Source organism: Doryrhamphus excisus, linkage group LG11, assembly GCF_037039965.1.
Source record: "Doryrhamphus excisus strain RoL-2023G ecotype Guam linkage group LG11, RoL_Dexc_Guam_v1.1, whole genome shotgun sequence".
NCBI classification, from domain to species: domain Eukaryota; kingdom Metazoa; phylum Chordata; class Actinopteri; order Syngnathiformes; family Syngnathidae; genus Doryrhamphus; species Doryrhamphus excisus.
The window spans coordinates 1340819-1353516 of NC_136367.1; the positions used below are offsets into that span (position 1 = coordinate 1340819).

At 43.1% G+C, this 12698-nt stretch overlaps 2 protein-coding genes across 5 annotated transcripts in view; both read right to left on the minus strand.

Moving 5' to 3' along the window:
* Positions 1–981: 981 nt before the first annotated feature.
* On the minus strand, positions 982–4130 carry LOC131124391 (putative G-protein coupled receptor 139). The gene is made up of 2 exons (XM_058065546.2): positions 3672–4130; positions 982–1996 (listed from the first exon to the last, which is right to left on the minus strand). Exons 1-2 carry the CDS (start codon positions 3748–3750, stop codon positions 1005–1007), a joined length of 1071 nt encoding a protein of 356 aa, XP_057921529.2. The 5' UTR covers positions 3751–4130; the 3' UTR covers positions 982–1004.
* Positions 4131–5978: 1848 nt separating this feature from the next.
* Positions 5979–12698, minus strand: part of fynb (FYN proto-oncogene, Src family tyrosine kinase b) — a 35364-nt gene continuing 28644 nt past the window's right edge. For 2 of the 4 annotated variants that reach the window (XM_058065543.2, XM_078794448.1), the window contains exons 8-13: positions 11826–11990; positions 9383–9562; positions 8703–8779; positions 7513–7666; positions 7296–7427; positions 5979–6986 (exon numbers count right to left, since the gene is read on the minus strand). In XM_058065543.2, the coding sequence (XP_057921526.2) occupies positions 6778–6986; positions 7296–7427; positions 7513–7666; positions 8703–8779; positions 9383–9562; positions 11826–11990 (917 nt within the window). In that variant the 3' untranslated portion in view covers positions 5979–6777. Of the gene's footprint in view, positions 6987–7295; positions 7428–7512; positions 7667–8702; positions 8780–9382; positions 9563–11459; positions 11616–11825; positions 11991–12698 lie in introns of all 4 variants that reach the window. The other 2 variants (XM_058065541.2, XM_058065544.2) reach the window with 2 other exon arrangements.

The following is a 12698-nucleotide window of genomic DNA, read 5'->3' on the forward strand; positions in this document are numbered from 1 at the left end:
CTGTAATGGTATTGGTAATGTTACTGTAATGTCCTGGTAATGTTACTGTAATGGTACTGGTAATGTTACTGTAATGGCACTGTAATGGACCTGGTAATGGTTCTGGTAATGGTACTGGTAATGTTACTGTAATGGTAGTGGCAATGGTACTGGTAATGTTACTGTAGTGGCACTGGCAATGGTACTGGCAATGGTACTGGTAATGGTACTGGTAATGTTACTGTAATGGTACTGGCAATGGTACTGGTAATGGTACTGGTAATGTTACTGTAATGGTACTGGCAATGGTACTGGTAACGGTACTGGTAATGTTACTGTAATGGTACTGGCAATGGTACTGGTAATGGTACTGGCAATGTTACTGTAATGGTACTGGCAATGGTACTGGTAATGGTACTGGTAATGTTACTGTAATGGTACTGGCAATGGTACTGGTAACGGTACTGGTAATGTTACTGTAATGGTACTGGCAATGGTACTGGCAATGGTACTGGTAATGGTACTGGTAATGTTACTGTAATGGTACCTGTTAATGGTACTGTAATGTCACTGTAATGGTACTGGTAATGATGGGTGAGACACACAAGCACCAGATTCAATCTTTTATTGCAGGTTTGGGTGATCTCACAACAAGCCACAATGATCCCTGAGACGGGCTACACTTATGACCAACTCACTCATGATGTCACTTCCTGTCTGTCCCCCACTCAGCTCACATGGTACTGCAACACACAACATGTGTGAGTCTATGTATTCTGTCTTATATAATGTCTACTACTATATTGGGTAATAGCAGTGTAAAGGTGACTATAGGGGTGTTAGTTCATGTCTAGAGGGCTCCATTTAGTAGGTCTTCCTATGTTCTAATATCAAAATATTTGTCAAGTGTAAATCCGTGAATAAGTCAGTAAACACAGGAGGGATTTGGGGGCAACATGGAGGCATGCCACAGTTTGGACACCCCCCTTACGTTCCAATGAATAGTTCCGAGGTTGGTCATTCGTTTATAGTGTTGAGGATTCTCTTCTGGGCCGGTCTTGGGACGGCGTGGCCTTACACTCTGACACGGAAAAGACGTTCAAAGTCTGTGTGACGTACGAGGAGGGGTCACGGGCGGACGCTTTACAAGTCAGCGTTCGAACCAGCTCCTGTCGGAAGCGCCTGCTGACCACGCAGTAGAGCAAGAAGTTTGTGGTGGAGTTGAGGTTCTGCAGCATGTTGGCCACGTCGCCGGCGATGTTGATGGGGATGCGGTAGTTGTTGCGGTCGAAGTCCACCTCGTTGTACTCGGTCCTCAGGATGCAGTACGTGACAAAGCGAGGCAGGCTGAGCACCACAAAGGCCGCAGAGACGGTTCCCAGCAGGAGGATGGTCCTCCTTACCATCCCCTTGGTGCTCCGCCCCCTGATGACACGACGCTCCTCTTTGGTGAAGAGGTTGCTGGCGCGGTGAAGGTGACACCCGATGAGGTAGTTGAAGACGATGACCAGCACGATGGGGATCCCACCTGACAGGAACGTGGTCACCCACACGATAACGGTGGAGTAGGTCTCATCCCGGTACTGACATCGAGGCAAGGTGACTTTTTCCCCGTCCACCGTGATGTCGACGGACTCCATGACGTTGATCCAGCAGAGCGGCACCGACGCCAAGTGCGACACAACAACCACGCCCGCGCAGGTCAGTTTGGTGACCCGAGCCTGGGAGAAGTGCTGCTTGGCCGTGCTGCGGAGGGCCAGGTAGCGTTCGATGGTGAACACCACCACGATCCAGGAGGAACTGTACAGGGAACCGTACTGCAAGAAGCCCAGGATGCTGCACCACGGGTGGGAGTGCCAGAAGGGCTGCAGCACCCAAAAGGTGAGGGTGAGGTCAATGAGGATGACCCACACCACGTAGAAAGTGTCCACTATGGCCAGACAGCTCAGGTACACCATGGCTGTGTCGGACATGCCGCATTTGCGGAAGCAGATGATATAGAAGGTGAAGAGATTTGCTGAAATAAAAACAAGAAAAAAAATCATTTCCGTATCGGCTCTGAATTGACTTCGCCACCAGGGGGCAGCAAATCACTCTGAAGACGAGACTACACTGTACACTTTATTGTTGTTATTGTTTTTCTAGTTTTTAACCTTTTATTTGATAGCTTGATCATAGATTTGATAACTTTAGCTTGACCACGTCACAAAGATGACATCTTTCAGCGCTTTAAATGTCCTAAAAAGTGTCTGTGATAAACTCAATCGCTAGTCCCCTATAGGTGACTACAGGAAGCATTTTGGAGTAGATATGACCTCCCCAAAATGGCGTCAAATGGTACAGGTAAGCTAGCTCATTTCCACAAGCTTATTTTGTACCACGAAAGGCATTTTAAAACCAATTTAACTTTTCTTGTACTTTAAAAGAGTGTCAAATATAACAATTGAACTGTTTATACTGTAGTTGTTCAATGAATTCATGGAAAAGAAGCCAGGAAAATGTTGCTAATAATTAGCCTCCACATTACTATGGAAAGGCTGTTAGCTAAATATTGTTCAATTCAAATTACATATACGGTATTAAGGACAAAAAGTGTCACCATGTTATAATGATGGAATCTTTCACCACTTTAAATGTCCTAAAATGTGTCCTATACAGCTTTGTGCTAATTAGTCCCTTTGTGCTAATAACTCATTAGTCCCGAGGTGACGTATTGGAAACATTTTGGAGTAGATATGACCTCCCCAAAATGGCGTCAAATGGTACAGGTAAGCTAGCTCATTTCTACAAGCTTATGTTGTACCGTTAAAGGCATTTTAAAACCAATTTAACATTTCTTGTACTTTAAAAGTGTGTCAAATATGACATTTTAACTGTTTATACTGTAGTTGTTCAATGAATTCATGGAAAAGAAGCCAGGAAAATGTTGCTAATAATTAGCCTCCACATTACTATAGAAAGCCTGTTAGCTAAATATTGTTTTAAATATTTTTTAATTCAAAGTACATATACGGTATCAAGGACAAAAAGTGTCACCATGTTATAATGATGGAATTTTTCACCACTTTAAATGTCCTAAAATGTATGACTTTTTTTTCATTTATGAGAACAAAGTCATCGTAAATTTACAAGAAAAAAAAGGCATACATTTATGACAATAAAGTGGTAAACTTACGAGACAAAAGATCAATCATTAATTTAGTCATTAATTATTTAAATGTCACATATTTACGATTTTACTCTCTTACATTTAATACTTAATTCTCAAAATCTCAGATAATAAAGTTGTACGTTTGTGAGAAAAAAAGAATACATTTTCACAGGAAAAAAAAAGTCATAATACAGCAAGAATTAAGTCATTAACTAAGTTGTAAATTTACTTTATGGTCTTAAATTTACTACTTAATTCTCAAAATAAGTAAAGTCGTAAATATTATGCCCATGGTCCATTGTTAAGCTACTTGGTCGCAAACAAAGCTGGATGAAAAACATTCCAACCGTAACTGTATGCGATATGTCATTTGAAAAAAAAACATTATAAATGTTCCACTTCGTCTGTATACTGTATAATCCCCTATGGTTATACTTCTGGAATATTTAATGTGGTAAAACTAAGTTAAAAGTTAGAATTGATATTGCTAATCCAAGTAGATGTTACATTGGTACCGTTATAAATAAACGTCATGCTCTACCTGGAATACCCACGATGCAAAGTAGTGGGTAGTAGATCTTCTGTACGGTAACAAAAATGGTCACACTGACTCCTTCCATGGTCAGTTCCTTCCAGGCAGTAGCTTACATGCTAACTTCTGCAATAAAGCTATGAGACAGATGGATATATGACAAAAAAAAATAAAGAGATGAAGCTGAGTGTAGCTGGTAAATATGTCTAGAGGTTGGTTGTCTTCCTGGTGAACGCCAGATGCTTATGGCTCCACCAGGACAAGATCATGGATGGCATGAGGGAAGGATGGGTGTCGTTTGGGAGGCGGGGTTCACGGCGCCGCTCACCAAGCTCTCATTTACTCGAGTAGAAAATAACCTAATGAAGCTTGAAGTGGAATATTTTATGGCCCTGCAGACTGATAGCGACTGGCTGGTGAGGAAGCAGATGGACTTGAAGCCCGAGCCGCCTCAGCCTCATCCTAGCTCTTTCGGTGAGTCCAGCAACCCTACGGACAAAATTCATTTCAGCAATCCGTGATCTCGTTCTTTTGGTCACAACCCAAAGCCTACGGAACATTCAGTTGATCCACCGGTTAATTTAGAGCTCCGTCTTCCGGCTCAGTTCTCTCTTCACCCTAGTCTGGTACTGAACGGATCCGCCGATCGACCTCACGCCCCGACCTTCCCTCAAAACAAGACCTTAAGATACTTGAAGTCCTCATTCTCAACTGGGAAGCAGAACTCAATCCTTTTCCGACTGAGAATCATGGCCTCTGATTTGGAGTTGTCGAGTCTCCTCATCTAAACCGTCCCAGTAAATTCTGAAGGTCACAGCCCAGTGAGGCCATCAGGACCACATTTTCTGCAAATAGCAGAGACCAGATCCAAAGGCCTCCGAACTGCTACTAGAAATTCTGTCTATGAAGTTCTGAATAGAATCAGTGACAAAGGACAGCCTCGGCAAAGGCCAACGTTCAAAGTATTTGTGACTCATACTCCGTTTTTTTCACAGATTTAAGCAGTTCCTTTGTGTCTTTCCATAACATTCCTTGGACCAAATTCCACAATATTCAGAGCGGGCTGTTTTGAGGGGTGGTACTGTTGTGACGGGCGTGATAGTATTTCCATGTAGTCTCTTGTGAGAAAAGACAATGGTGGATCCTATAAGCCCAGGGAGCGTATGTAAATGATTTGATGATATAAACAAATAACATTTCACACCTTCATACGTGGGCATATAGCCAAATATTTGGATAAGCAAATTCAAAAGTCAGTTGTCCGTAACGATGTTCCCTTCAAAGTGCAATACCATACTTACATTTTTCAACTCCACATCCAAGAGTTAGTTTGGTAAAAGTAACTCATAAATATCACAAAAGCAACGTATTACTGTGATGTTGTTGTCTGATATTAAATACGGAAATACATCAATGCTAACTTTTGCCAAACAAGACCTTAATGTTGTTTTTAAAATCCACACAGTGGTAGAGATGTGCATATCGTGATCGCACTCGTTAACTTGTTCACTTGCTCGCTCGTAATAAGTACACCAACTCCAATCAACGCACGATGAACGATTCACTCTCTAAGCCAGCAAGTTTTACTGAGTCACAGGTTGAAGAACAATCACGTTTCACTGACTCACAGGTACGACATGGATATCGTTTCTGTGACTCAGTATTACTAACTCACAGGTTGGGGAAGTCTCACGTTCCCTAACTCAAAGGTTGACGAAGACTTGATTTTCAACGACTCAAGTGTGCTCGACAAAAACCTGAATTTAATTGACTCACTGATTGACGAAGACTCAACTTTCACTGACTGACTGATTGAAGAAGACTCAAGTTTTAATTGACTCACGGATTGACAAAGACTTGAGTTGCATTGACTCAGGCTGAGGAAGACAAAGACTCAAGGTTAACTGACTCATTGGGTGACTAAGACTCGATTTTCACTGCATCACAGATTGAGGAAGACTCAAGTTTCATTGACTCACAGGTCCACAAAGACTTGAGTTGCATTGACTCAGGCTGAGGAAGACTCGAGGCTCACTTAGTCATAGTTTGACCAAGACGAGTTAATGAAGACTGACTTGTCACTGACTCACATTTGCTTGACGAACAATTGAGTTTCACTGATTGGTGAACACTCGTTTCACTCACTCGGGGCTTAACGCAGACTCGAATTTCACTGACTCATGGGGTCTCGACAAAACTTGAGCTTTACTGACTCACGGGTATTTCCGTACCCAATTCACTTCAGCGACTCATCATACAGAATCAGTAACTACTACCCTACTGGTAGCCCTGGAATAATGACATGTACGCAATGTACTTGATAAACTACCAAAGTTGCACACATTTATTTGAAGGAGGCATCTATTTGAGAGGAGGCTTTTATTTGTAGAAATGCTTGTGTTGCGTTGGAGCGACACGCCGACGCCCATCGATTGTCGGCTGACGTCGACCGTTACTTCCAAGGGGAATGAAAAGCGTAACTGCGTCACAATGGCCGCTTCTATTTAATGCATGGAAAAATAAGGCGTCTATTTGAGCGGAGGCCAGAATAGGATTACAGCAGGTATGGTAGCTCCTTTCATTCCCAAAACAATTTCTCCATATCTTACAAGTTTGCAGTCGGCGTCAAGACGACTGGAGCTCTGAGAAGTGAAAGTGAAAGAAAAAAACGGCGGGGAGAAAACAAAATATGACGGAGGACGGTGAGAGTCTGTAGGAATAAGAAACCTACTGCCTCGTCGTCTTGAACAGAAGCAAACTAAAACAAGCTAAAAAAAAAACCAAAAAACACCGACTACAGGTATGGCACTCTGACCATCACATACAAGAAGGTAGGGGTGTCCAAAGTCCGGCCCGCAGCGTGTATTTTCATTGGCCCACGACATTCTACCATTGGTCCCTCAATGTTTTTCCTTGTCAGTGGACAAAGTTTAGACGCCCCCCCTCCCTGCACCAGTACGTATATTTGAGACCAAGGAACTGATATGGTCGGGTTGAGCCCAGGAAGCTTTACAGATGCCCCCCCCCTAAGAAAAGAGAGGCGAGACCAGGAAGTATAGAGTTTGATGTCCAAGCTCCAGACCAGAGAGACCCATGAGAAGCAGAGGAGAAGATTTCAGAGGTTGTCTCCAGGCTGGTACTGAGGCTCGGTGGCTGTGAAGTAATCCTCCAAGAAGGCCTGCAGGTACTCAAACGTGGGTCGCTCCTCCGCGTCTTTCTTCCAACACTGCAGCATCAGCTCATGCAGGGAAATGGGGCAGTCCTGGGGGCACGGCATCCTGTAGCCTCGATCCACCTGCTCCAGAACCTCGCGGTTGTTCATGCCTGGGAATCAAACATGAAAATTGGTTGAACCTTGAAAACTGAGCGCCACCCAGGACATACGATTGTTAATGCTAGGAATCCACTGGGCTGGTTCCAGTTGGTGCCAGTTGGAGCCAGTTGGTGCCAGATGGCGCCAATGCAATTTGGAAAAGATCATCCAACCATAAGGAACTTTTACTGTCATAAAACGGCACGAGGGGGCCGCAGGAAAAAGTCGTAGGAAAAAAAAAACCCCAACAAGGGCAGCATGGCGGCGTCCTACGTGATTCGTGAACACTTCACTGCCATCCCGAGTGTTGTAACGCTCACCTGGATAAGGCACTCGACCCTTGGTGACCAGCTCTGTCAGCAAGATGCCAAAGGACCAAACGTCTGACTTGATGGTGAACTTCCCGTACAGCGCAGCCTCCGGGGCGGTCCACTTGATGGGAAACTTTGCACCTGAACCAAAGACACGCTAACGTGATCATCAAGAGCGTTGTACAGGCACTCGCTAACGATGGTACTCGAAGTGGACAAGACTCACCCTGCCGAGCCGTGTATTCGTTGTCTTCGATGAGTCGGGCCAAGCCGAAGTCAGCGATCTTACACACCAGGTTATCTCCGACCAGGATGTTGGCGGAGCGAAGGTCTCTGTGGATGTAGTTCATCCTCTCGATGTAAGCCATGCCTGCTGCCACCTAAAACACACAACAATAAAGTAGGATTCCTTATTAATACATGGAATATTGTTGTATTGAGAGCATAGAAAGCCTCTTTCCGGCCTTCTAAATATGCTTTTTAACATGACTAGAGCCCTCTAGTCATGAAATAACACCCCTATAGTCTCCTTTACACTCTTATTACTCAATATTGTAGACATACTATAAGGGGAAATAAAACATTAAAGACATAAATAGACTTTTTGTATTGAGAGCATTGAAAGCCTGTTTACGGCCTTCTAAGTATGCTTTTTAACATTAGAGCCCTCTAGTCATGAAATAACACCCCTATAGTCTCCTTTCCACTCTTATCACTCAATATTGTAGACATATAAATGGAAATAAAACATTCATGAGCATAGAAAGCCTGTTTACGGCTGACTAGAGCTGACTTGTTCACTTCCTGCTTTCCTACTATTTTATTTTATTTTATCACGTACCGAAGTAGGAGGTGATATGAGCATCCAATGCCATAATGGGTACCATAGTAAGTGTCAATATAGTGATATATAGAACATCATGACTGGTGGTGATATAATTGTGATCTAATTGTGATCTAATTGTGATCTAATTGTGGCGCAACAACACTTGACATTGTTGTTTTTGTCAGTGACACAGATCACCTCCATCGTATTCCCATGAAAAGCCTTCTCTGGGGGTTCTGCGTCGACATTCTACGCCCTTCAAGAGTTGATTGCCCTGATTAGAAACGTGTGTCCTAGTTAGCGTTAGCGTCACTTCGGTGGATCATACAGTATATTTAAGTCCGTCATGTAGGTTGACACATTTTTTTTTTCCCTTTTAAAATTGAGGACCTGACTGGTGCAGTTTCCCAGTGGAACAGGTGTATAGTATAAAGCAGGGGTTCTAAAATGTTGTGAATATTCAAATGAAATAAAACCATTACCATTACCAAAATGTGTGCAGAGTTTAAAAAAAATGCAAACTTATGCATACGACTAAGTACATGTTTTTGTCAAAAAGTCTTAAAATGTGGTGCCAAATCCCAGCATACCTGAGCTGCCATGTCTACGAGGTTGGGCAGTTTCAACCCTCGTCCTTCTCCATCCTTCAGGAAGTCCAGTAAGCTTCCTGTAGTGGAATCAGGTACAAAAACACAAACCACTTGAAACAATCTGCCATTGGAATGAAACTTGTTGTATTCGTTTAACAAGTAAGTATCAAAACAAGAAAAAAGTGTCTAGGGGTGTGAAAAGGCAGCAGCAGTACCATTACACCAACTGTGACTATAGGGAATATTCATTCATTCATTTTCTACCGCTTATCCTCACAAGGGTTGCAGGGTGCTGGAGCCTATCCCAGCTGTCTTTTGTCGAGAGGCGGGGTACACTCTGGACTGGTGGCCAGCCAATCACAGGGCACATATAGACAAACAACCATTCACACTCACATTCATACCTATGGACAATTTGGAGTGGCTAATTAACCTAGCATGTTTTTGGAATGTGGGAGGAAACCGGAGTACCCGGAGAAAACCCACGCATGCACGGGCCACAACCACTCGACCACCATGCAGCCCAATTAATAACATAAAAATATAATAATAACGAGATAAAACTCAACTCTGAACCTCTGATGTCACTTCCTGTTTTTTACGCATCTGTCCGCCCGCCATTAAGTCCGCCCACTAGGGAACAGATTCATTGTGACACACAAGCGGGATCGACCCCGTACCTTTGCCCATGTACTCCGTGACGATGTAAATGGGCTCTTCGGACACGACGGCGTAGAGCTGCACCAGCTTGTCATGGCGGAGTTTCTTCATGATCTGAGCCTCCTCCAGGAAGGACTCAGGGGACATGGTGCCAGGTTTCAGAGTCTTCACCGCCACTTTCGTGGTGCCGTTCCACGTGCCTGGCACAGATGCAAACATCAGCACAACACGTCCCAAACATCTCATCTCATCTCGTATCAGGATGACCGGTTAGGCATGCATGAAAAGGTCACGTTGGGATGTAAACATGCCACACAGCACGAGATCAGGAGACGCTACGAGAACGTTTTCTCATGCAGACGCATCATTAACTGGTTATGAGATTTAGATTCCAAAAAGCCAAAATCCAGTGAGGATTTCCTAGTTCCTAAATAATCCTCGGTGGGATGATTAACAAAAGCAAACCGCCATGATTGTTCCACTGATCTCATTCTGCCACGGGATGCGGGGTAGAATCGTAAATAAGACACACACACACCGTCATCTAGCATGCTAGCATGGTTAGTAGGGTAGGTAGAACCCGTTTATGTCAACGCCCCTTAAACGGTTATGTTGATGTTATGACTGTAACCCGTGTTAATGTTTACTTTTTAGTAATAATAACAACAACACGGTGGACCAGGACTGGATGGTCCACATGGACATGTTGTCGACTTAAAGGGGTTCCGCTGGAGTCAGTGGGCTTCTGTAGGAATAGAGTGATGACTTTGGGATGAAGGATGATTTGGTTTGCTAAGGGAATAGGATCGCCCGTATCGGTCCAGCTGGGAAGAAAATATCATAATATCATATTGAAAATAAAAAGGTATTTTCCCACATACATTAATTCATATTTGGACAGGAAGAGGCATATATTTGCCGCACAAACTTTAGCGTACAACACTAAGGTACTGAATATCGCTTTGAATTTGAAAAACAGTAGAACATACGTACGTTTCAGGAAAATAACAGTTCCCAACTAAAAACATTTTTTGGGGGGAAAAGCTACATTTCAAGCATAATTTTCTTTCATCAGAAAAAAAAGTTTGTTTCTGCTTTTTTCCGTTCTTTGGTGATCAGTAGTAGAACATATGTACGTTTCAGAAAAATATCAGTTCCCAACTAAAAATTTTTTTTTGGGGGGGGAAGCTACATTTCAAGCATAATTTTCTTTCATCAGAAGAAAAAGTTTGTTTCTGCTTTTTTCCGTTCTTTAGTGATCAGCAGTAGAACATACGTACGTTTCAGGAAAATATCAGTTCCCAACTAAAAACAATTTTGGGGGGAAGCTACTTTTCAAGCATAATTTTCTTTAATCAGAAAAAAAAGTTTGTTTCTGCTTTTTTCCGTTCTTTAGTGATCTGCAGTAGAACATACGTACGTTTCAGGAAAATATCAGTTCCCAACTAAAAAAAATTTTTTGGGGGGGGAAGCTACATTTCAAGCATAATTTTCTTTCATCAGAAGAAAAAGTTTGTTTCTGCTTTTTTCCGTTCTTTAGTGATCAGCAGAAGAACATACGTACGTTTCAGGAAAATATTGGTTCCCAACTAAAAACAATTTTTTTTTCCTTGCTCGATTGTAAGCTTTCAGTCAATAAATGCTTTTATATTCAATATTAAACATTACCTATAATCACATACAATATAAATGTATGTGTATAAAAAATACATTTGTACAATTCCTTAAAATGAATGCAATGTGCTTAGCCTTTATCTGATTTGAGCAGCATCCTTTGTGTAGAAGTCCTCCACATGCTTATCACCTGATTCAAACAGCCTTGAGTGTCTGGGCATGCGAGACCGTCCTTCAACGACTCCGCCCCTGACAGGAGGAGGCCATCAGCCAAACGACTAACATTTTAGCAGAAATAGTCACAGAATTTCTCCGGAAACTTCATGTTGTTGTTGTTCAGGTTGTATTGATGTATTGTCTCCTTTGATTCAAATTGTACCTCTCATTATACTCGCAGTACTTGCCTTGTCTATTTTGGAGTTAGTAGCAGATTTTCCTTGACAGTGTAAAAAAAAACATTTTGGTATTATGTGTTCTTCTTACCGTAAAAAACCTCAGCAAAACATCCTGTCCCCAGCTTTAATTCCAATTCAAGCGCGTCTCTGCTGACCTCCCAGGCGTCATGACTCAAGCCCACAGTGTCAGGGATGGAGTTGACACACACGACCGTTAAATGAAAGCACAAACCATCCACACACTCTACAGGGGAAGGAGGGAAGGCATACAGTTAACTACAAGGGGGGGGGGGGCATGCAGTGAGGACAGTGAAGGAGGCCATCTTTGGACTGAGTCTTTAGTGTCCCATGCCCGAAAAGACTACCACCCCAGTTAAATCATGTTTTGGATTGTTGGACTGTCCGAGTGTGGCCTCCTCCATGCAAGCCCTTTTCTTCCGGAGAACATCCGTACCCATCCACACTTCCCCAAACTGCCCATTCCCGAGACGCTTTATCAGCTGCAGTGACTCCCGCGGGATCTCCCACACGTCTTTGGTTTTGACTGACAGGTCAGCGAGGCGGGGCATCCCTTTGTGGCAGGGAACCACCAAACGACAGCAGAGACCGGCGGCTCGGTCTGCTCGGGCGATGCGGAAGTCAGAGGAAGAAAGTATGGAGAGATGACAACACAGCAAGAGCAAAGCAACCGGAAAGAAATTCACAACAGGAAACAGGAAGTAGAAATCAGTCATTTTCAATAGTTGTCTAAAGGAAACCCAAGTACATATGCCAGGTTGGATATATTAAAAAAACAAAACTAATTATTATTAATAGGAGGAACATGGTAGCTGGCAGTGCAATGCTGCATCTGTCCACCAGATGGAATTAGAGGACCCAGAGTCCAAAGCCCAAAGAGAGGCTGACGTCACTGCAGCACCCAATGAATGCCCCAATGATCCCCAGAAATGTATTTTTGTTTATGTATTTGCTGTTGCGTGTCATTTCTGCTGTTACCAAAAAACAATTTAAGAAGATTATTTGTGTAGAAATATTACCCAACTGCAAAAATGGCGGAAAAAAAAATGTTTTCACTTTGTGTCCCTGGCTAGAAAAAGTTTGGACACCCCTCCTTTATGATGATGTCGCTCATTACGTAAGGAGCGATGCTTGCTTCTTCTAAGAAACCGCCATGTTGAAAAGCAGGTAAACATATAAATGTTGACTTTACGTCACACGAGATGCATTCAAGTGCACCCGACTCCGACGCCAGATGTTTGCTTCCATTTCAATTAGCTCTCCTCCGCTCATGAAATCCAACATACTTTGCTTTTTACTCCAGAGGAAG

Excerpts from the sequence above, each read along its gene's own strand:
- LOC131124391 (XM_058065546.2), bottom strand. The coding sequence starts at position 3,750 with ATGGAAGGAGTCAGTGTGACCATTTTTGTTACCGTACAGAAGATCTAC. Across the intron at positions 1,997-3,671 it reads TTGCATCGTGGGTATTCCAG|CAAATCTCTTCACCTTCTAT; the intron begins GTAGAGCATGAC and ends TTTTTATTTCAG.